This window comes from Siniperca chuatsi, linkage group LG20, assembly GCF_020085105.1.
Source record: "Siniperca chuatsi isolate FFG_IHB_CAS linkage group LG20, ASM2008510v1, whole genome shotgun sequence".
NCBI classification, from domain to species: domain Eukaryota; kingdom Metazoa; phylum Chordata; class Actinopteri; order Centrarchiformes; family Sinipercidae; genus Siniperca; species Siniperca chuatsi.
In genome coordinates, this window is record NC_058061.1 from 13,711,946 (window position 1) to 13,732,104 (window position 20,159).

Consider the following 20,159-nt stretch of genomic DNA (forward strand, 5'->3'; position numbering starts at 1 on the left):
AAAGAGGTGATTAATGTGTTCCCTTTTGCTGTTTGTGTTTGGTACTTTGTGCTCAAACGTGACTCTTTCTTGCATTTAAGCTCTGGTTAAACAGACAGATATTGTTCCCTGATTACTTCCTTACTGGGAAATTCCCCTCCACTTGCATCTTTCTGTCATAAAAGACTAAAAACAAAGACTTACAGGGTGGCACCACAAGTGATGAATTTATTGTGCCACTACTTAAAAAACAAAGCTTATATACAGGTATTTTATACACTTAAATCTTAAAGAAAGAGTTTGGCATTGTGGGAAATACGATTTTTCGCTACTGTCAAGCGTTAGATGAGAAGGACAATACCACTCTCATAAGTGTTTGGTGAATATGATACCTACCGCTTGCAGCCAGTTAGCTTAGTACGATGAACTTAGTATGATTGGAAAAAAGGGGAAACAGCTAGCCTGGCTCTGTCCAACGTAAACAAAATCCTTCCTGAAGTCTCTGCTGGTTGCTGCTCCTGGCCAAGAAATAGTCCAGCACAAACAATAAGCCTCTGTTAGACCACAACGTGTCATTTTTACACCTTGGTTTTTTTTTGTACAGATTCAACAAACAACATAACATGTTAATTAGTCAACTTTAGAGGTGGATTTTATTACTTGTAATTTCATTTTATGATACTTTATACTTCTACTCCACTACATTACAGTGGAGTAGAATATTGTAGGCCTACTTTTTACTTTATTTATTTAATTTATTTGACAGCTTAAGTTACTTTGCAGATTTAGATAATTAATGCAAAATATAATCAACAAATACACTAGGATGTAGTTTTATGCTACCCAACAGTATATAAAGTAGTTCAAATTACCCCCACCAGCTGCACCATCAAAATGATGCTTACACAATGATGAACTATAATCCATTAATGCAACACCAGCGTGAAAACCAAATACCTTCAGTGGCTTTCAAGAAACCACATACACTTGTGTCATACTGTAGCTCAAATACCACCACTGCACACAGTCAGGACTTGTATGGCAGCATACTAAGAAGAATAAAGGCTGGTTATGTTATGATTCACGATCTAAAAGACCCAAAAGTAGGACACAGCGAGGAGGAGAACTGGATCGATAGTTCAAATTGTCTTTTTTGTAAATGTGCCAAAAGATCACTGGTGGCGAGGCAGGTGTAGTCCGTTGGAGCCAGTGGGGAAACTTCCCAACGTGGCCTGTGGAGGACCGGCAAGGCTCAGAGGGCAGAGGCGGTGAGAGAATGTTCTGGAGTTGGCTCGGGTACTGTGGCAGGCAGAGCAGGAAGGCAGCTGGACAGGAGACTGCAGAGATCAGGAAAACCACGATGGCTGGGATCACCGGCAGGAAGTAAATCTGTAGCAGCGACAGACAAGGTCACACAGGAGCCAAAAACAAGCAACAAGAAGTCAAGTTTTAGGCTGTAGCAAAGGTATAGATATACTGTGAGGCTTGATTGGGTGATGAACATCAGGTGTGCCGGTGATCAGCAGCAGTAGGGAAAACCAGAGCCCCCCACCCAGGCCAGTATACACACACACACACACACACACACACACACACACACACACACACACCAAGAGACAAACAGTGGACTGACAAGGATCACAGGGAGGGGAGAGCAACGCTAGAGTACACAAGGATAGGAGGAGAGATGTGGCTAACTATGACAGGTTATTAGTTATGTAAGACAGAGAAGAATTGCCCTGTTTTAAAAAAAATAATAATCAAATATCCGTATGTTGTGGAGTCATACAATAATAAATTCAACACATAGAAATCTGTACATTGGTATCCAGAAAGAATGGAGTTGATTAATGTGTAACTTAGGTATTAAGAAAAAACGGTTTGAGTAGGGAGTGGCCACTGTACTAAACAGTGCATGTGATGAATGCCAAAGCAAGAAACTCAATAAAAAAGACTCTATGCTTACTAAAGGCAAAAAGTTAGTGACAGTACAGTATGGCAGCCTGGATTGTATGGATACTCTTGATGTGCACAGTCCTCACTGGGCAAGGTGAGCTTTTACACTGAGATACCAGTTTATTATTATTATTATTTCAAACCAATAAATCCTCTTTTTGTTAACAGTGTTAGAGAGCTTTTGATCCAACTTTATGGTAATTTTTGAGGATGTTGTACTGGATTGTAATATGTTAAAATGTGTGTCTAAAGTTTTTATTTTCTTTTACACACAGCAGAGAATATTAAAAACACCTATAAATGTGATGTGAATATAAGCTTCATAAAGACAGGGTTTATTGCAGGGCTATTGCATTGTAGAGAGCTATCAATTAATGATTTTGTAATTGTGGTAATTATCAATAATGAAACCATTGGGAGAACGTGGCATTTATAACACAAGTCAGTCTTTTTAAGTGATAACTTGATAATGACGTAGTTAAAACTTTAAAATCTACTAGAATGAGATCTGGAAAGAGGTCACAGACTCTTTATTGCAGGAACATATTTATACAGTTTGAAGTTACACTGTTTAAAAACAAAATGAGCAATATCTATCCATCATTATCACCATTACTGTATGTAACAGGGGTTAAACCAGCCAGAAGATCATCATTTATTTTGGTTATCTCCTGTTCTATGTGCCTATTGGCTATAAGTACTTACACAGTTTTCTAAGGTATTCAAGGAAGAGATTCTGACAAGACAAGAAGTTTTCCGTATAACTACCAACAAACATCAATATTGGGCGCAGTCACAGCCAAAAAAAAAAACCCCATAATCATCAGATTCTCAATGATTATTTTTTTAAATTGGTAAATGGACATTTTGGGGACCTTTCATTCACTAGCTAGGAATATTGAGATATATATATACTAATTCACATCCATCTCCCATTTATTAATCTGCAAAATTTCTTTAGAAAAATGGGGACAGCCCTTATGAATGAGGCGTCCTGAAGAGGTGCAGATGCAACATATCCACCTGTGCCGGTACAATATACTGTAACTGTACTACAGATGCAAATCGGCACCTGTGAGAAATAAGGACAGTGACTGGGCCTTTTCTAGACTATTTAAAACATTCGGTTACAGTTGGCAGGTAATTGATCTCAATTTCCCTGTGTTGAAGCCATTTCTAAGGAAGTAATAATATTTTGAGTTTATTTTGTAAATTTGAGAAAAACTTGTGTTACAAATTAAACGTAGAAATTGAAATGTAAACAGTTAGCCAGTGATTTAGTATAATGCAATTTGATTGGCTGTTAGATTTATGATACACAGTTAATTTGTAAGAAAAGTAAAGATCCTAAGTTTTAAGTTTTTTATGTTTCGAGATTCATAATTAAACAGTCAAACGAAGAACTTGGATTTGAGACTTTTATTCACTGACGTTTTGTGTTGAGTACAAAATAACTTTGAAGTCCTAAGCTAGTAAGTTAGCTTGTTGCACTCACACCCTGTACTCTGGAACACTTGGAATTTGTTAATATAATCAGCTGCTGGTGCAGAATAATCAAACTGTGCAGTGATGTGTAACAGTAAAACATACCATACATATTAAAGCACATCTCGTTCTGTTGTTTGCATGACAGAGATCAAACAAAGCTTCACATCAAACAAGTCAAACTTGTTACATTTGCGTTGTAATCTGTTCATTAATGGGCCACTCTGAAAATGTCTAAAGCCATTTTACTGACCAAGTAAATGTAACAAACTTAAATTTTTATTTTGCACTGTACTGTGTGTACAGCCCATCCCAAACCTCAGAAAGAGTTAGAGGAAGCACCTGGGACTAGTGCCACCTTCTGTCTGTAGTTACTCACTCTACTACACCATTAATACTGCTATCCATGGAAAGATTTGCTAGGTCTAACAATTAAACACACATTGAGGCATACAGATATGAGTAACGTTTTTTTCTTTCCTACAGGGTTGAAGGCTCAGGGTAAGTGCAGTCACATTTCATATCTTCCATACAGCTATATAGTTGCTTTTGTTGATGTAAATGCTTAGGAGTCGCACTGTAATAATGAACATGAACAACTATGAATAAACACAGCTACAAATGAACACATGAATCAGCCTAACTTTACATGTACTGACAGTTGTCTATGCTCTGTCAGACTGTGGAGTGGCACCTCTGAACAAAAGGATAGTGGGTGGAGAGAATGCCACAGCTGGGTCATGGCCCTGGCAGGTCAGCGTGCACCTCAATATTGTGGGGATTCACATCTGTGGAGGGACCCTCATCAGTGACCAGTGGGTACTCACAGCAGCCCACTGCATCGTAATGTAAGAGAAACTCTTCAGCTCGTTTTGTTTACTGCACTAACATTTCTCTTGCAAACAGTGGTCCATTTTGCACAGACCTCTGACCTATTGCTATGGTGGCCCTGAGGGTCAAAACACGACATTTCACAAGACAACATTTCACAAAACACTACCAACAGTTCAGATTACAGAAAGGGTGGGACAACACTTCTTGTTTGGTTTTATTGAATTAGTAGATATACATAATAGATTTTGCCTGTGGCACCAAAACACTGCCAAATCACACTGCTCATAACTGAACACACACAATAGAGATGACAAATTATCAAATCTCTTTGAGGGTTGGCAAGTAGCTACATCTACAAACAGTAACGTTTGAAAAGTATATGGAGAAAAACACATTGTTCAAAGACAGTGCATCCCGCAGGATAATTTTGAGAACAAACTAGACAAACTTTTATTAGACGACTAGAAAGCCAGCCTAGAAATAGAAGTGAGGGAAGGAGTACTTAGCTGAACTACTTTGTATGGATTTGTCAATTTTCTCCTTGATTATGTGAGAGTTGCTTTCACACATACTTACCGATAAGACTACAAAGGCAGTTCATCTTCTGACACATTTGCAGCTAAATTAAGCTCTTAACCAATGACTGTCATAAATAAATACCAACTATAGCATGTTTGTGCTACTGTGAGTTCTCCTGGCTCCAAGACACACGCTGAGACACCGCTTACAGGTAATGTTTTTTTATTCAAAGCTTTTGTTACACACAAATTTGCACTCTGTAGTTGCCGTTCCTCGCTCCAATGCTGGTTCCACGGCTTCTTTGTCTGTACAATGGCAGCCTAGCCTCCCTGGAGCTGGTGTGTGTCTCCAGGTCCAGCATGCTACGATGTATTTAAGGAGAGCATAATTAGTCATCACTTTCAGCTGTGACAATTTCCTCTCCCTGATGCTGCTCACCTGAGCCACCCCACCACCTCTCCCTCTGCAGCTGACCGCTACCCATGCCCACCTCCAAACCAGTGCATGATTTGTTTTCAAGTTTGTAGTAGGCCTACTCACCTCCAGGGACATTGGGGAGCCTAATTAATCTAACCTAACCTGTCTTAATCTTAAGCATTAAATGTTGTATTTTTTAACGAACATTTCAATTTGTCATAGATTTAAACTTGAAGAGCAAAGTGAGGCAAACCTCTACATACATGAAAGGCGTTTTTTGATGTTGGAGTAGTATGTGTGTGCACCTCTGTCAACTAAAGCCAAACAAACTGCTTTGGGCTCTGAAAAAAAAAAAAAGCCTCATGACTGATGACTTTGCCCTGTGGGCAGAGAGTGCTTGTACAGCATTTATAATTAGATTTTCTCTTGAGGAAGCGGCTTTGAAGCTTCCTCTTATTTGGTGTGAGATTTGTTCACACGGCACGAGAGCATGTTGGCAACCCTGTTTAATGTTAACCAAAAAAAACAGTTTCAGAGCGACAGAGACAGAGTGTCCCCATAACCATAGTAACTCACCGTCCTGCCTGTGTGCGCACGGTGTGAGTGGAGACGCTGTGCTGCTGCCTGAAGAGCCACTGACTAAGATTACAGGCAAGACAGGTGCCCCCACAGACTCTCTGCCCAGCCTCATTGTCAGGCCACGATATATGACATGGTCCACCAAAATGGCCCTAATGTCGTTGGAAATTTGCCTCCTTCTATTGCCTGGTCCCCGTCTTTGTCCATGTTTGCAAAGTTCTCACAAAAGAGGTGAGCTGACCTGAGGTCTATTTGTAGTGCTAAGGCTCAGACTAATTGATGTTCAATTCGTGTATAAGCGTTTTCATGTGTGTGTGGGGATGTTGCCAATTTCAGGTATGTTTTGCATTTTTGAATAGAAGTCATTTCATTCTTGAACATAGTGTCATGTAAGAAACAGTGTATAATGTTTTGCAAGAAGTGTGTTGCAGAATTGTAAGCAAAGTGAAAAGCAGAACATTTGTTTGTACTTTTGGTGCCTTTTTTTAAGGCATGGTTACAAAAGTTCAGGTTTTGATGCTTTTGTCAAAGCATTCACTTTCGGTGTGTAAGCAATCGGCAAAAACTGTAATGTCATGATATGCTGACAGCATATTGAAAATTACATCATATAAATGTCCTTTGTTAAAATATTCCCTTATGATTTCAATCTCTTCTTCCATCCTTTCAAACTCAGTTTGAAACAGGAAATGACATTGAACTATCACCAGGGTTCTGTCCAATCACAAACAAGAAGTGTTGTCCCACCTTTTCCACAATCTCAAATGTTGTTGTGTTTTCTGAATGGATGTGGAATATAAAAAGTGCACCTGAGAATTGGTTTAGGTCAGCTCAGGTCCTCTGGGTTTCATATTTTAATTCTAGTTGTTCTTTCCTTTCTTGGCAAACAGGGGTCTATTCCAGAAAGCAGGTTTAACAAACTTTGAGCCTAACCCTAAGCTCTGGGTTGAAAAGATGGGGTATGTATGTATGTTCACTCTTAAGCTCGTGTTTGGTGAATGAAAAAAGCCATCATCAATGGAGCTCCAATACTATGATTCACAATGGCAACAGGTAAATAAAAGGTAGAGCCTCCAATTTAATCCAGTGGACGTAGAGATATTAATGCATGTATATGTGGACTGTGCATATTTATCTTTTTTTTTTAAAGAGCGGGGAAAAGTGTCAATACGTTAAGATAAAGTTTTATTCAGTGTTGTCCATTAATCCATCATTTACCAGACTTACATTTCCTTAATGGATGATGAAGAATGGCAAATTTTCACATGCCATTGTTGTGGCTGTTTACATCCCCCCTCTGCTAATCCGGCATCGGCGTGCAAAGCCATTCACACCGCCATAGCACAGCTCCAGACTCAACACCCGAGTGCACTCAGGTGACTTCAACCATGTCAGTGTTTCAACAACACTGACTAATTTCACCCACTATGTGAGTTGTCCTACTAGAGAGGAGAGGACACTGGACCTGCTGTATGCTAACGTTAAGGACGCATACAGCTCTTCCCCCCTCCCCCGTCTGGGTAGGTCGGACCACAACCTGGTTTACCTTAAACCCTGCAATGTGCCTCAGGTTAAAAGGCAGCCCGCGACCACAAGGACAGTGAGGAGATGGTCTGGGGAGGCCTACGAGACACTGCAGGAATGTTTTGAGGTGACAAACTGGGATGCACTCTGTGAGCCTCATGGAGAGGACATTGATGGGCTCACTGAGTGCATTACCGGCTACATTTACTTTTGTGTGGACTGCAATGTCCCAACTAAGATGGTTCATTGTTATCCAAATAGCTGGGGTAACAAAGGACATCAAGGACATCCTGAATGCCAAGAGGAGGGCCTTTACTGATGGTAATAGGGAGGAGGTGAGGGCAATCCAGGCTGACCTGAAGGTGAAAATCAGGGAGGCCAAGGAGAAGTACAGGAGGAAGCTGGAGAGGAAACTCCAGCAGAACAACATGAGAGAGGTCTGGAGCGGCATGAAGACCATCACTGGCTTCAGACCGACTGGCAGCAGAGGAGTTGAAGGCAGCTTGGACAGGGCCAACGAACTTAATCTGTTCTTTAACAGATTCGACACACCGACTCCTGCTCATCCCCCCTCTAACTCAGCTGCTGTCGGAACTCAAGCTCCTCAAGCTCCTCTGAGTACTCTGCTCCCCCTACCCATCAGGCTAACAGCCCTCTTCACACTAATGACTCCCCACCTCCCCCACCTGTAACTTCTGCTGTGTGCCTGACTGCTGACCATGTGAGAGGACAGCTGATGAAACTCCACTCAAACAAGGCTGCAGGCCCCAATGGCGTTAGCCCCGGGGTGCTAAAAGCCTGTGCCCCCCAGCTATGTGGAGTCCTTCAACATGTCTTCAACCTGAGCCTGAGTCTTCAAAGGGTCCCTGTTCTGTGGAAGACATCTTGCCTCGTTCTTGTGCCAAAGACGCCGCGTCCCAGTGGCTCCAAGGACTACAGACCGGTGGCACTGACCTCCCACATAATGAAGACCCTGGAGAAACTAGTGCTGGAACAGCTGCGGCCGATGGTCAGACCCCTCCTGGACCCCCTTCAGTTCACCTACCAGCCCCAACTGGGAGTTGAGGACGCCATCATCTTCCTGCTTAACCGCATCCACACCCACCTGGACAAGCCGGCAAGCACGGTGAGGATCATGTTTTTTGACTTCTACAGTGCTTTCAACACCATCCGGCCTGCCCTGCTGGGTGAGAAGCTGGCAGCGATGCAGGTGGATGCCCCCCTTGTGTCCTGGATTGTGGACTACCTGACTGGCAGACCACATCACGTGCGCCTGCAGCACTGTGTGTCGGACAGCGTGGTCAGCAACACTGGGGCCCCTCAGGGGACTGTCCTTTCTCCCTTCCTCTTCACCATCTACACCACGGACTTCAGCTACAACACAGAGTCCTGCCACCTTCAGAAGTTTTCTGATGACTCAGCTGTGGTGGGATGTATCAGCGGTGGTGATGAGACTGAGTACAGGGCTGTGGTGGGTAACTTTGTCTCATGGTGTGAGCAAAACCATCTGCAGCTCAATGCGACAAAGTCTAAGGAGCTGATTGTGGATCTACGGAGGGCCAAGGCACCAGTGACCCCGGTTTCCATTCCGGGGGTCAGTGTGGACATTGTGGAGGATTACAAGTACCTGGGAGTACACTTGGATAATAAACTGGACTGGACCAAGAACACGCAAGCTGTTTACAGGAAGGGCCAGAGCCACCTCTACTTTCTGAGGAGGCTGCCGGACAATGCTGAAGATGTTTTATGAGTCTGTGGTGGCCATGACATGCTGGTCAAGCAAAGAAGCACTTTCAGCAGAAGACTCATCCCACCAAAAAGCACCACAGAGCACCACAGGAAGTCATTCCTGCCTGTGGCCTCTTTAACTCCTCCCTCTAAGTGTCAGTCTGTATGACCCTAGGTCACTAAACTGGACATTGATCATTACATCTCTGCCATACTTGAATAATTGTGCAATATTCTGTGTATTACTTCCATGCAATATTTAGTTTTCCTATGTTAGTTTTTACTAATTATGGATTTGGATTTAATTATGGATGGAGATTATTATATTATATACCTCCATTACTGCTGTGCAATACCTTAATAATCTCAATAAGCTACACTTAACTCGACAGTACTTGCACCACTACTTATTACTTATATTATTACATAGCATACATAGTAACTGATTCTGATTCTGATTCTGAAGTGGAGGAATCTGACTGTGTATTCGGCTGTAGCCTACATTAAATTTTAAATGCATATGTTCAGCTTTAATCTGACAGGGACAAAACACAGAGGCCAGCAACTGAAGATAAATGATATTTAAGGACATGATTGTAAGCTCATAATCTGGTCCAGTAATAATGTGTTTGGTGATTTGCACTTGAAAAGGCGCCCAGGTTAAAATGCAGTAGATTTTAAATTGTAGACATCTATTTGGATCAACAGCATTCAGGTTTATTTCAGCTACTTCAACAAATGTAAACTAAATTTAAACACAGCCACTGAAATGCTATTAAAACACGTTCAGACTATACGCAGCCTATTTAAAGAACTCACTTTCGAACTACATTCTGCAGCTCGATTTACTGATACACCAGCACTGATAGTACACTGACCAGTAATTCTGATAAAACTTGCAACCTTGCAGCATATTTCCTGAAAGTATAGCTCATTTTCTCAAAACTCTAAACACAAAACTAAAAAGAGTTAACCATTTTGTCAAAACTCCACAAATATCTTGCAAAATGAAACACTGCACTCAAAACTGTGTTCTCTCTTCTGAAAACCGATTCTTTCCACCAAAACGATACACACAGCTGCACACATGGTCACATTTCTCCCATGCAGGACAGGGACATTAATGATGACACGGTTGCCAGTGATGTTCCTCCCCCGCCGCCTGGTCCTGGTCAGGTTGAACCCTGCCTCGTCAATGAATATGTTTTCAGGTGGAGCAGCACTAGCATCAAGTTCAAGCACTCTCTGAAAAAGAGAAAAAAACCATATCAGACAATAGGCCTACATACAGGAACACTGAGGTGTTCAGTGACATGTCTATACAGAGTACTGAAAGGATGTGGTCAGTTACAGTAACCTTCTGTACTCACTTGCATATATTGGTAATGTGCCCAAGCTTCGATCATTGTTAGGCCATGATTGAGTACATGGTCAACCAAAGTCGCGTGAATTTCATTAGAAATATTGGTTCTCCTTCTCCTTCCTCCTACTCTTACTCCTCCTCTTCCTGCTTTCACTCTTCGTACCCCCCAACACAGTAGAGGTCACCTGAGATCTCTTTTATGCTCTGACTGTCACTGTGACCTTGAAATGACCTTGACAAACACATTCTTGGCCATAACTTAACTTGACAAAAATAAGGTCAGTTTCAGGTGAAACTAGGCAGGGTAAACAGAACTCAGGAAGACTCCTTCCTGAGGGCAGGGCTTAAGCAACACAGAGTATCATAAATTTCTGAGTTCTCAGACCATTTTCACAATTGAAAATGACTTCCGGATGGGAGCTGAAACGTCTTGATTCTGAAAACAGTGTCCAGATGACTACGACTGAAACCTTTTCTACGATGGAACACTCCTGGACGAATGAGGGACTACACCATCTTACATGTGTATCTGTTTAGCAAATACATCTACGATAATCCTTCATTAATCAGTTCAACAATGTATATATTCACTGGAATCATACATATGTATCATCAATATAGTGATAACTTCCATTTAACCAAAATATACACTTTATACCTTTTATTCAATTCCTTCCAAGTATTCACTACATGTATTATGTGAGTCTGGACAGACATGGATGTAAACTGCAACTTGACTGGTTGGCGGAGACATACAGCCGCGGGGCAGTAATTCTTGTTTATATGTATGCAACAGAGAAAAACTAATACATAGCACACTGTCTCAAAAAAACGTCCCCTCTTTCTTAAGCCCAGCCACACTGCACTGCAACCACCCTCACATATATAACCAGTACCGCACTTACAATTGTGCTGTACACGCAATCACACTGTGCTCATGTGTGTTGTTTTCAGGTATCTACCAAGAGAGCTATTGGATAAATACAGAAAAGATCTTCCTGAAATTATTTAACAGGCAAAAGATGAGGAAAGCTGGGGTTATCCTGCAACACAAGACTGTAATCTGCATTCGCTGACTGATTTAATTAGTCTTTATTTATTTATTCTTTGATTCAGAACCTCACCTCATGAATGGACTCTCTACTTAGGAAGAGAGACTCAGACTGGAACTAATGTTCATGAGGTGAAATGCAATGTGTCCCAGGTCATCGTCCATCCCAACTACAACGACACCTTTTTGAACAACGACATTGCCCTAATGAAGCTCAGCAGCCCTGTAACTTTCACTGACTACATCAGACCTGTCTGCTTGGCAAGTAACTCCAGCCAGTTCCACAACTCCACCCCCTGCTGGGCTACTGGATGGGGCAGACTTGGAAAGGATGGTGAGTATCCTGTCAGGCTGCATTCAGCCTTCATTTCAGCCAGGGTATTCTTTGTCACTTATACTTTTGTTTCTGTTAAATCCTAGTTTGATTTATTATAAAATGTCTCCTTACAAGTTTCTGTCAAGCTTTTTTAAAGTCACTTTTTAACTAAACGAGTGATGTGGCCCGAGGTGCAGCAATGTTGGTCTGTCGGCCCACCACTTTGCTCCAGAATCCAATATCTCAACATCTATTGGATGGATTGCCAAATTTGTTCCAACATGCACAGTCCTCAGAAGATAAATCCCACTGACATTGATGATCCTTTTCCTCTAACGTCACCATGAGATTGACATTTGTAGTTTTGAGTGAGGTGTCTGTAATAACTTTGGTGATCCCTAAACTTTTCATCTAGCACCATTACCAGGTCAAAACTTTGTCCAAAACCTCAGCTTATGACCAAATACCTGCAATACTAATTAAATTAACATCAGCCTCAGGTGTACTTTATGTTTAGTGCTAGTCAGCAAATGTTAGCATTGTACCTGCTAAACATCAACATGTTAGCATTGTCATTGTGAGTATGTTAGCATAATGACATTAGCATTTACCGCTGCTGTGCACAGTGTGGCTGTAGACTTTTACTCTTGCCAAATCTTTGGCAAGTCAGGTACAGGGTGTACTGTCACATAAACAAAGTAATGTTCATGTTGTAGGGTTAGTCAAGCTGATGAATCAGGAAAGCAGGAGTTGGACCCAAACGAGAAAATATAATAGTGTGTCTTCTGATTTCATACTCTTTCTCCCACAGAGCCTTTGTCAGCCTTTGACTCACTGCAGGAGGTTCAGATTCCTGTCATTGGAAAAAAGCAGTGCAGTTGCAGCTACTCTCCAAGCCTAGTTGGAAACATCACTGACAAAATGATTTGTGCGGGGCAAGAGAACAAAGGAGCTTGTCAGGTTAAAATAATAACCCATTGTTGTAATATTTAAAGTAGCAGGACTGACTATTTTCTTTTTCTTCCTTGACACTCCCAAAATATGAGAAGAAACTCCTGTATACTCACACATGCATTTAAAATACTTTGTCATCTTATATCTTTCTTTACCAATTTCAGCACTACAATATAAACCTTTATATTTTTAATACTGAAATGTTATTGTCAGTGAGAATGTGCAGGGCTAGCTACTCCAGTCTCTGTGCATGTTACCAGCAGTATCAATTAACTGTTTGTGTTTTGTCTCTCCTTTTTCAGGGGGACTCCGGTGGACCTTTGCAATGCAAACAAGGCTCAGTGTGGGTCCAGGCTGGCATTACCAGTTTTGGAGTACCTTGTGCCCTGGCTGGTTTCCCTGAGGTCTATGCCCGAGTGTCTGAGTTCCAGATTTGGATCGATGATCAAGTTGCAGGGACAAATGTTAGCTTTGTGACATTCACCTCCAATGGCACTGACCAAGACAGCAGCTTTGTATGTCGCGGCACAGCCACGACATACAACCACGGTAGCTTCCACAGCATCAGCCATTGCAACTGAGCTTGCATTCCTTGTCATCATAATAACAGTGTTCCTGCTGCACATATGAGCTCTATAACACAGTTTTGCACTAAGAACTTCTCAACTTTTTGTTGTGTTGTCTTATGTTTGCCTTTAAAATCATGTAAACTCTGATTAAAACTTAAGAAAATTAATGGTTTTAGTCTGAATTGGTAATGCTGGTATAGATATGGGCTACTGATACGTAATTAATGACTTGGCTTTATGTACAATGGTGAAAGAAATATTAATAAATATAAGTCCTGCGTAATCTTTACTTAAATGTAAAGAGCATTTAAATAGCAGCACAACATGCTACTTATGCACTCACTGTGGAGCGTGGTCCAATTCTGAGTGTTAAATTATTGATAAGTCAATGTGTAATCAGCTTTTTCATGTTGAAGCTGGTCCATATGGTTTGAAGTGTCTTTTTAAGACATTGTGTAGTTCAGTCTGAAATAAAGCATCATGTTTTATGATCTTGCCATTATATCTCATGTAAAATATGTATCTATACAGTAACTACACAATACATGTGGTGGAGTAAAAGTATAACATTCCTTGTGTATCACATGTAAATTAAAATGCAACTTGAGTAAAGAAATTGACTAAACATACTAGGTTACTTTCCACCTCTGCATATCATGAGTATATGAGAGTTCATGCTAAAAACAAGGAAGCAAATATTAAGAACAAGCAACCACAATGTAAATTTAAATGTTGATTTCAGGCTTATTATAAAACCAGGGTTTACTTAATAATCCTTAAGTAACTAAAACATTAGTTAACTTTTGGTATCATGATGGATGCACTAAAAAATGGATGAGGAATCCACATGAAGGCCCATGTTCATGCGCCAGACAAAGTTTCTCCTAATGTGTACTTTGTCATAGATCTCTGTGATGGTGTCATCTAGTGAGGGAAAGAGGGGCACCTGGGCCTTCATGTGCAGTGTATAACAGACAAGGAGTATAAAGTACCTAACAAGAAAGAAAGTCCACCCTCTTCTGCAAACACTGTTCTTAAATGATTTTCCAGATTTAAATGAGCCCCTACATCCTGATAAGTCATGAGATGCTCAGATGATCCAGAAAGACTTGCAGAACATAACTTCAGTTCAAGTCAATTTAGATAGTGAGTGATTAGCTGATCATATTGGTGCTACAGGGAATTGTGTGCTGGATGAAGAATTTCTGTGCTTAGAGGCAATGTCTTAGACTCTATAATTAAAAACAAGGAAATATGTAACAACAGTTGATTGGGACGTAATACATGATTATTATGGGTATTGTCCATTGAGTATTGAGTATTGAGTCACTGTAAGCGCAAGATCACATTAAAATAGATATGATAGGTCTTAAGCTAATAATAAACAAGAATACAGCAAAGGAGACTGAGCTCTCTTAATACATGCATGGCTGTAACTGCACATTAATTCATACTTTGGCAAATAGAGACTAGAGGCTTAGAGACTTGGGTTAAACTGCGGGAGTGACTTGAAAAGTGTCTATAATAAGTTTTGATGTTTTTTCCACCATGAAAATCTTGTTGTCATGGAAACTTTTCGCCACCTCACAAGCCAACAGTAGGTGAGTGTTTCATAATAATTTATCTAAAGTATAACTTTGACAAGTCGACATTTAGCTTTAGCATGTTATCATGGCATCGTTAGCATGTTAGCATGCTCACAGTTAGCATAGCATTTATATTTTTCTTTAGCTAGTTTTCGCTGTCGCAGAAATATTATCAGCCTACAGTGGTTCGAGCTTCTGACTGTTGTTTGCATGTGACCTTTTGTGCAAAGACTAAAAAAGGAAGTAAAGGAGCATATTAGGGTAAATATTTTATTCCATGGTACCAGTATAAATCATATACTGCAGTTGGTGGACTGAAACCAAGGGAAAAAATAGTACAAGTTGTGTAAAAACAGTTTGGGAATCTTCACCTGAAAAAAAAGGTGTTTAAAAATAAAAGGGAAGGGAATGGAAGCAGAACATTTTTTCAGAATCTCCTAGCTGCAGCAACAACCCAAAGGAAAATTTTCTTTTGCATTCTACCAAGATGCTGTAAAAGTGCTGTTCAGTAGCACAGAGACAGTTTCATAGGTGGTGCCTAAGAGGATGGCCTTTTCTATGGTGACGAAATAATGGTGGGAAGGGAAATGGTGAGTGTCCATGCTTAATAAGCGTGGTTAGCCACAAACAGTGACTCTCCACTGGCGCTGCTGCTTACAGAGGAAACATATTTGCCCTGGCAGGCCTGGCTGTTAGCCTGTAAGAGGTGAAAAAAGACAGTATTATTGAAAGCACAATACAGTACTCAAGTTTGATGCCAACAGAAGGTACAGTTCTCTGAACAAAACTCTACCGCAGCATCACTATCTATTGATGTCCTTTCCCCTTTTTATATGAACATTTTTATTTATATTCACACATACCAGAGCTCTCTTGATGAACTCCTCCTGGCATGCCTTGCCATTCTCCTTCTTGCCAGCCCAGGCTTTGAGGGCAGAGGCCTGCAGGGCACGGCCGTATGAGAAGGTCAGGGCCCAGGGCCTGTGCAGAGGGCACTGGTTCATGGCGTTCAGGTTGACAGAGGCCTCCTCCTCACTCTGGCCACCAGACAGGAAGGTAATGCCTGTACAGGAAGAGCATGAAAGTTTAGCAATGCACTTCTCTTTGAGTGGATGTCATGCAGACTATTTAAGTAAGAATTAAATGTTAATGGAAATAGGCACGATATTTCTTTTTTTTTGCGTCTGCAAATTTTGAAAATGTGTGCATGTCTACAAGAGATTATTGTGTGCATCCAGCTCACCAGGGACTGCAGGGGGCACAGTGCGGCGCAGGGCAGTAACAGTTGCCATGGCAATCTCCTGGTTGCTGTACTTGTGTGAGCAGGAGTGTCCAGCGGTAACCATGTTGGGCTTGAGCAGGGTGCCCTCCAGGTAGACGTGGTGGTCGGACAGGGCCTTGTAGACGGCAGCCAGGACCTTCTCAGTAATGTACTGGCAGCGCTTCAGGTCGTGGTCACCATCAGGGAGAATCTCAGGCTCGACGATGGGGACGATGCCATGCTGAGGAAGGCAGAAACAAAAGGAGTCAAAATGACTGTTAGCATAACATGGGGCTGTCAAAGGCAAGTTGAGAATAAGGAGGCAAGAAATAAGAACGGCAGTGGGGACATACTGCATATGCTCTGTATTAGTTTCTTATTGTTTCAGTGGTTCCAAACTGGGTCCAGTTTTGAAGAGGTTGTATTCAATTGTTTTGCCATTTTTTTGAAGTTACAACAGAGACTTTAATCAGAGGTTAGAACAGCTACTTCTCTCAATCATCATCTTATATTATTACATTGTATTATTATACCGTACATACTTATCATCAACCAGTAAATCCACATTGTACTTTACACTTATTTTAATTTTATACTTATACCCACTTGGTACTTAATTACCTGTATTATAGATTATTATATTTTGATTTGCTTAGAACTTGTATCCCTGTGTGCACTGACGTGATAGTGAGCAGCTGACACAAAAGAGTTTCCCCTCGGAGATCAATAAAGTATTTCTGATTCTGATTCTGATTCTGGATTGGAGACTTCTTGGGAAAACGAAGTTGCTTCTGGAAGTGGTGGTGGTGGACCAGTAGGGGGCAGTCTTCCCTCTGGTCCTAATAAAAATTCCCAATGCCCCAGTGACAGGGACGCTGTGCTGTAGGAGATGCTGTCCTTTGGGTGAGATGTTAAACAGAGGTCCTGAGTCACTGTGGTCATTAAAGATCCCATGGCACTTATCGCAAAGAGTAAGGGGTTCCCCGGTGTCCTGGCAAAATTCCCAACCTGGCTCTCTCCATCAGGCCACCTAATGATTCCCCAGTGTAATTGGCTCTTTGGTTCCCTCCCTCTCCACCTCAAGTTGATGTGTGGTGAGCGTTCTGGCGCAAAATGGCTGCTGTGCATCACCCAGGTGGATGCTACACATTGGTGGTGGTTGAGATGAGTTTCCCCCCCTTCACTGTCACTGCTTTGTTATTATTATTATTGTTGTTGTTGTTTTTATTATTATTATGTGATTTAGTAAATATAAACTAAAGCAAACATAATAGCCACGCAGACTGTTAACTGATAACTTCAATACATAGATCTGTCCTTGCCACGAAGCTTCTAAAATGATGTGGAAAACCTGTCAAGACGCCACACTGATTTCAGCATCTATCTGTTGTGTCTTACCATCTGGCAGATGCTGGCATAGCGGGCCAGGACATTGGCGTTCTCCATGATGGCCAGTTTTGAGGGAGTGGTGGGGGTGATCTTCAGCACAGAGCGCCACTTAGCAAAGTCAGCACCATCCTTCTTGTACTGGGCACAGCGCTCATACAGTCCATCAAGACCTGTGAAAGAGGGAGAAGACACACCGGATGAGTTAGACAAAGGTAATAAAAGATGATTACGCATTGCTCTCTTTGTGTCTAAATCTGTTCTTCACTTACCCTGGGTGGTTGTCTCGCCGTTGGTTCCGGCCAGGGGGACAACACCTTTGTCGACCTTGATGCCCACCACCATGCCTCTTTCCTTGAGGTACTGGGGGAAGGACTTTCCATCGTCAGTCTTCTGGTACATGGTCTCATGGAAGAGGATAACGCCGCCAATGCAAGGGTTGATGCGGTCATCAGCGGTGAAGAGGAGCTGGCGGTACAGCCTCCTGTTCTCCTCAGTGTTCTCAGCATTGATGCTCTGGAAGCGCTTGGCCACGCTGCCTAGAGGTTGTGGAGACATAGGATAGATGAAAACCAGATCCATTTGTGCACTGCACTGGTGTGTTTGTGTGAGAGTTCAGTTCTGAGAAATGTACATTTAAGTCAGTCATAATCACAACCTGTGTTCATGATTATTTCACACAGTTTTTGAATAACTTCCACATCACATTTACACTTGCCAGCTCTGTAGTGCAGACATTTTAATGAGTGAATCTTCTTCCTTTTCAGATGAATGTTGGTCATCCTAAATGACAGATTTTTTTAACTGTAAAAAGTATTTATTAATTTTCTTGAAATTCTTTACCGGTGGACTCGTCTGCGGCAAGGATTCCTTTGCCGGGAGCGACGATCCTCTGAGCAATATCGCTGAGCTCCTTCTTTTGCTCAGGAGTGAGGAAGGGGTATGCGTGAGGCATCCTGACTCTATTTAGGAGGAGGAGAAAGACAAAGGATGAGATAATAAGGAAATATTTGGGTGGCTAGACACAGCATTACAATTATGCACAGGTGCAAGGTCAAAAGTTGCAAAGCTTGACATTGAGGTTGTGGTTCTTTTTCTGAATGCATGGAAAACCTGTCGATGAAAGGGCAGAACATTTGGTTAACTGTGAAGGAAGTGGTTAAACAAGAGGCTGACTGTATTTTCCTGTCACCTGTCATTTTAAACATCAGCTTGTGTCCCGACTGTGTGACTGTGACTGCAGTTGTTCCAGTTATAACTGCTCCAGTACCATAAGGCACTTTATGTGCTGGGGTTGCACACTGTTCCCCAGGCACAATATGCAGCGGCACAGGGGATCCGGTGTCAAAGAGCCCTCCACCCTCCTCTCCCCCACCCTTCACGTCGTATCTGACCACCCTTGAGAAATTATGACAGGCATGTGGGTGACCTATTCCATTTTCTAGCCTCTTATCCTTGACCTTTTCTTTCCCCTTCACTGACCCCTTCCCTTCCCATTCCTCCTCCCTACTTCTATCCTACACCTCCCTCTCTCCCCCTGTCTGTGCCTCCACTATCAATAGGCTGGACTAAATATAAACAGTGTACTAATGCAAGGCAATGACAGCACTATGGCTCAGCAACAAGGCACTGCATAAAAGATAAGTGTGTAGCTTCACATCCCACTGTTCAGAAGTCATGTATCTACAGGAAGATTAATAAACTGACAGCCTGGTCAAATTTAGACAGTTTTAAATAAAAGTCGCTAGTCAAACCACTGAGTCATGACTGATTGCTCAGAAACAATGCGGTGGAAACTTTTCATCTGAGGGCGTAGCAACAACTCAGACGCACTCAGACGAGGACAGATGAGCTAAACAGTTCAGTAATGGCAACTACTGTGTTGTGTAACAATACTTCTCATGCATAGTGTGAACTAGAGTGCAAGTGAAGCAATTCATTTGTGAATACTGAATGTATTATTGAAAACACTGAGATATTTCAGTCTGTTTTAATCAGACGTAAGTAAGTAAGAGGACATATGTCTGTAGGTCAAATGTGACACTCACATAGCTCTAGCTATCACAGTAACCACAAATTTGCTTGACCTATAAGAATAAGTGAAACATTACATCTCTCTTATGTGGGAAAGGTCATGCGTCTCATGCTTTATAAGAACAAAATATTCAACAGGTAGCACAAAAAGCCATTTAAAGTAATGCATTCATCTCATAGTTGTCAATCAAATTTTCTGTTCTTTTACCTTTGAGGTTAAGAGGAGAGCTGAGAGAAGAGAGAGGGAGGGAGACAATCCTGCCTTCGTCTGCGACACCCCCCCAGCCCGCTGGCCCTTGTATTTATCCTCCCATTGTGACCCCTCACATTTCAGCTGCCCAGCTATAAAAAGAACAGGACGCAACCAGAGATGGCTCGTGACATTCAGAGAGACTGGGGCTGGAGTAACATGGTGGTGAGCAGCCAGTGAAAGGGCAGTGAAAGAGTTTTTCAGTGAATGGCAGAGAAAGTGACAGAATGAGGGATAGTTAGGGTGGGAGGTAAAGGGGAAAGACAAGTAGAAATGTGGTATGAAGGTACAAATAGGAGGATGATAGGTAGAAAATATTACCCACAAGTATTTGATCAAGAATGACACGGGCGAACTAGCCTCACTTT

The 20,159-nt window shown here is 41.8% G+C and overlaps 2 protein-coding genes across 2 annotated transcripts; one reads left to right on the top strand and one right to left on the bottom strand.

Moving 5' to 3' along the window:
- The first annotated feature begins 1,898 nt into the window (after nt 1-1,898).
- On the top strand, nt 1,899-13,761 carry zgc:123217 (uncharacterized protein LOC641414 homolog). The gene is made up of 6 exons (XM_044179871.1): nt 1,899-2,029; nt 3,907-3,921; nt 4,100-4,268; nt 11,501-11,769; nt 12,563-12,711; nt 13,008-13,761. The coding sequence occupies exons 1-6, from the start codon at nt 1,975-1,977 to the stop codon at nt 13,284-13,286; spliced, it is 936 nt and encodes a 311-aa protein (XP_044035806.1). The 5' UTR covers nt 1,899-1,974; the 3' UTR covers nt 13,287-13,761.
- A 1,355-nt stretch (nt 13,762-15,116) lies between these two features.
- Nucleotides 15,117-19,900, bottom strand: aldoab (aldolase a, fructose-bisphosphate, b). The gene is made up of 7 exons (XM_044179872.1): nt 19,750-19,900; nt 18,351-18,469; nt 17,780-18,046; nt 17,520-17,680; nt 16,104-16,362; nt 15,724-15,923; nt 15,117-15,557 (listed from the first exon to the last, which is right to left on the bottom strand). Exons 2-7 carry the CDS (start codon nt 18,460-18,462, stop codon nt 15,465-15,467), a joined length of 1,092 nt encoding a protein of 363 aa, XP_044035807.1. The 5' UTR covers nt 18,463-18,469; nt 19,750-19,900; the 3' UTR covers nt 15,117-15,464.
- Between the last annotated feature and the right edge of the window lie 259 nt (nt 19,901-20,159).

Excerpts from the sequence above, each read along its gene's own strand:
- zgc:123217 (XM_044179871.1), top strand. The coding sequence starts at position 1,975 with ATGGCAGCCTGGATTGTATGGATACTCTTGATGTGCACAGTCCTCACT. Across the intron at positions 4,269-11,500 it reads GCAGCCCACTGCATCGTAAT|AACCTCACCTCATGAATGGA; the intron begins GTAAGAGAAACT and ends TCTTTGATTCAG. Across the intron at positions 12,712-13,007 it reads AGAACAAAGGAGCTTGTCAG|GGGGACTCCGGTGGACCTTT; the intron begins GTTAAAATAATA and ends CTCCTTTTTCAG.
- aldoab (XM_044179872.1), bottom strand. The coding sequence starts at position 18,462 with ATGCCTCACGCATACCCCTTCCTCACTCCTGAGCAAAAGAAGGAGCTC. Across the intron at positions 16,363-17,519 it reads ATGCCAGCATCTGCCAGATG|CATGGCATCGTCCCCATCGT; the intron begins GTAAGACACAAC and ends TGCCTTCCTCAG. Across the intron at positions 15,924-16,103 it reads TGTGCCCCCTGCAGTCCCTG|GCATTACCTTCCTGTCTGGT; the intron begins GTGAGCTGGATG and ends CTTCCTGTACAG.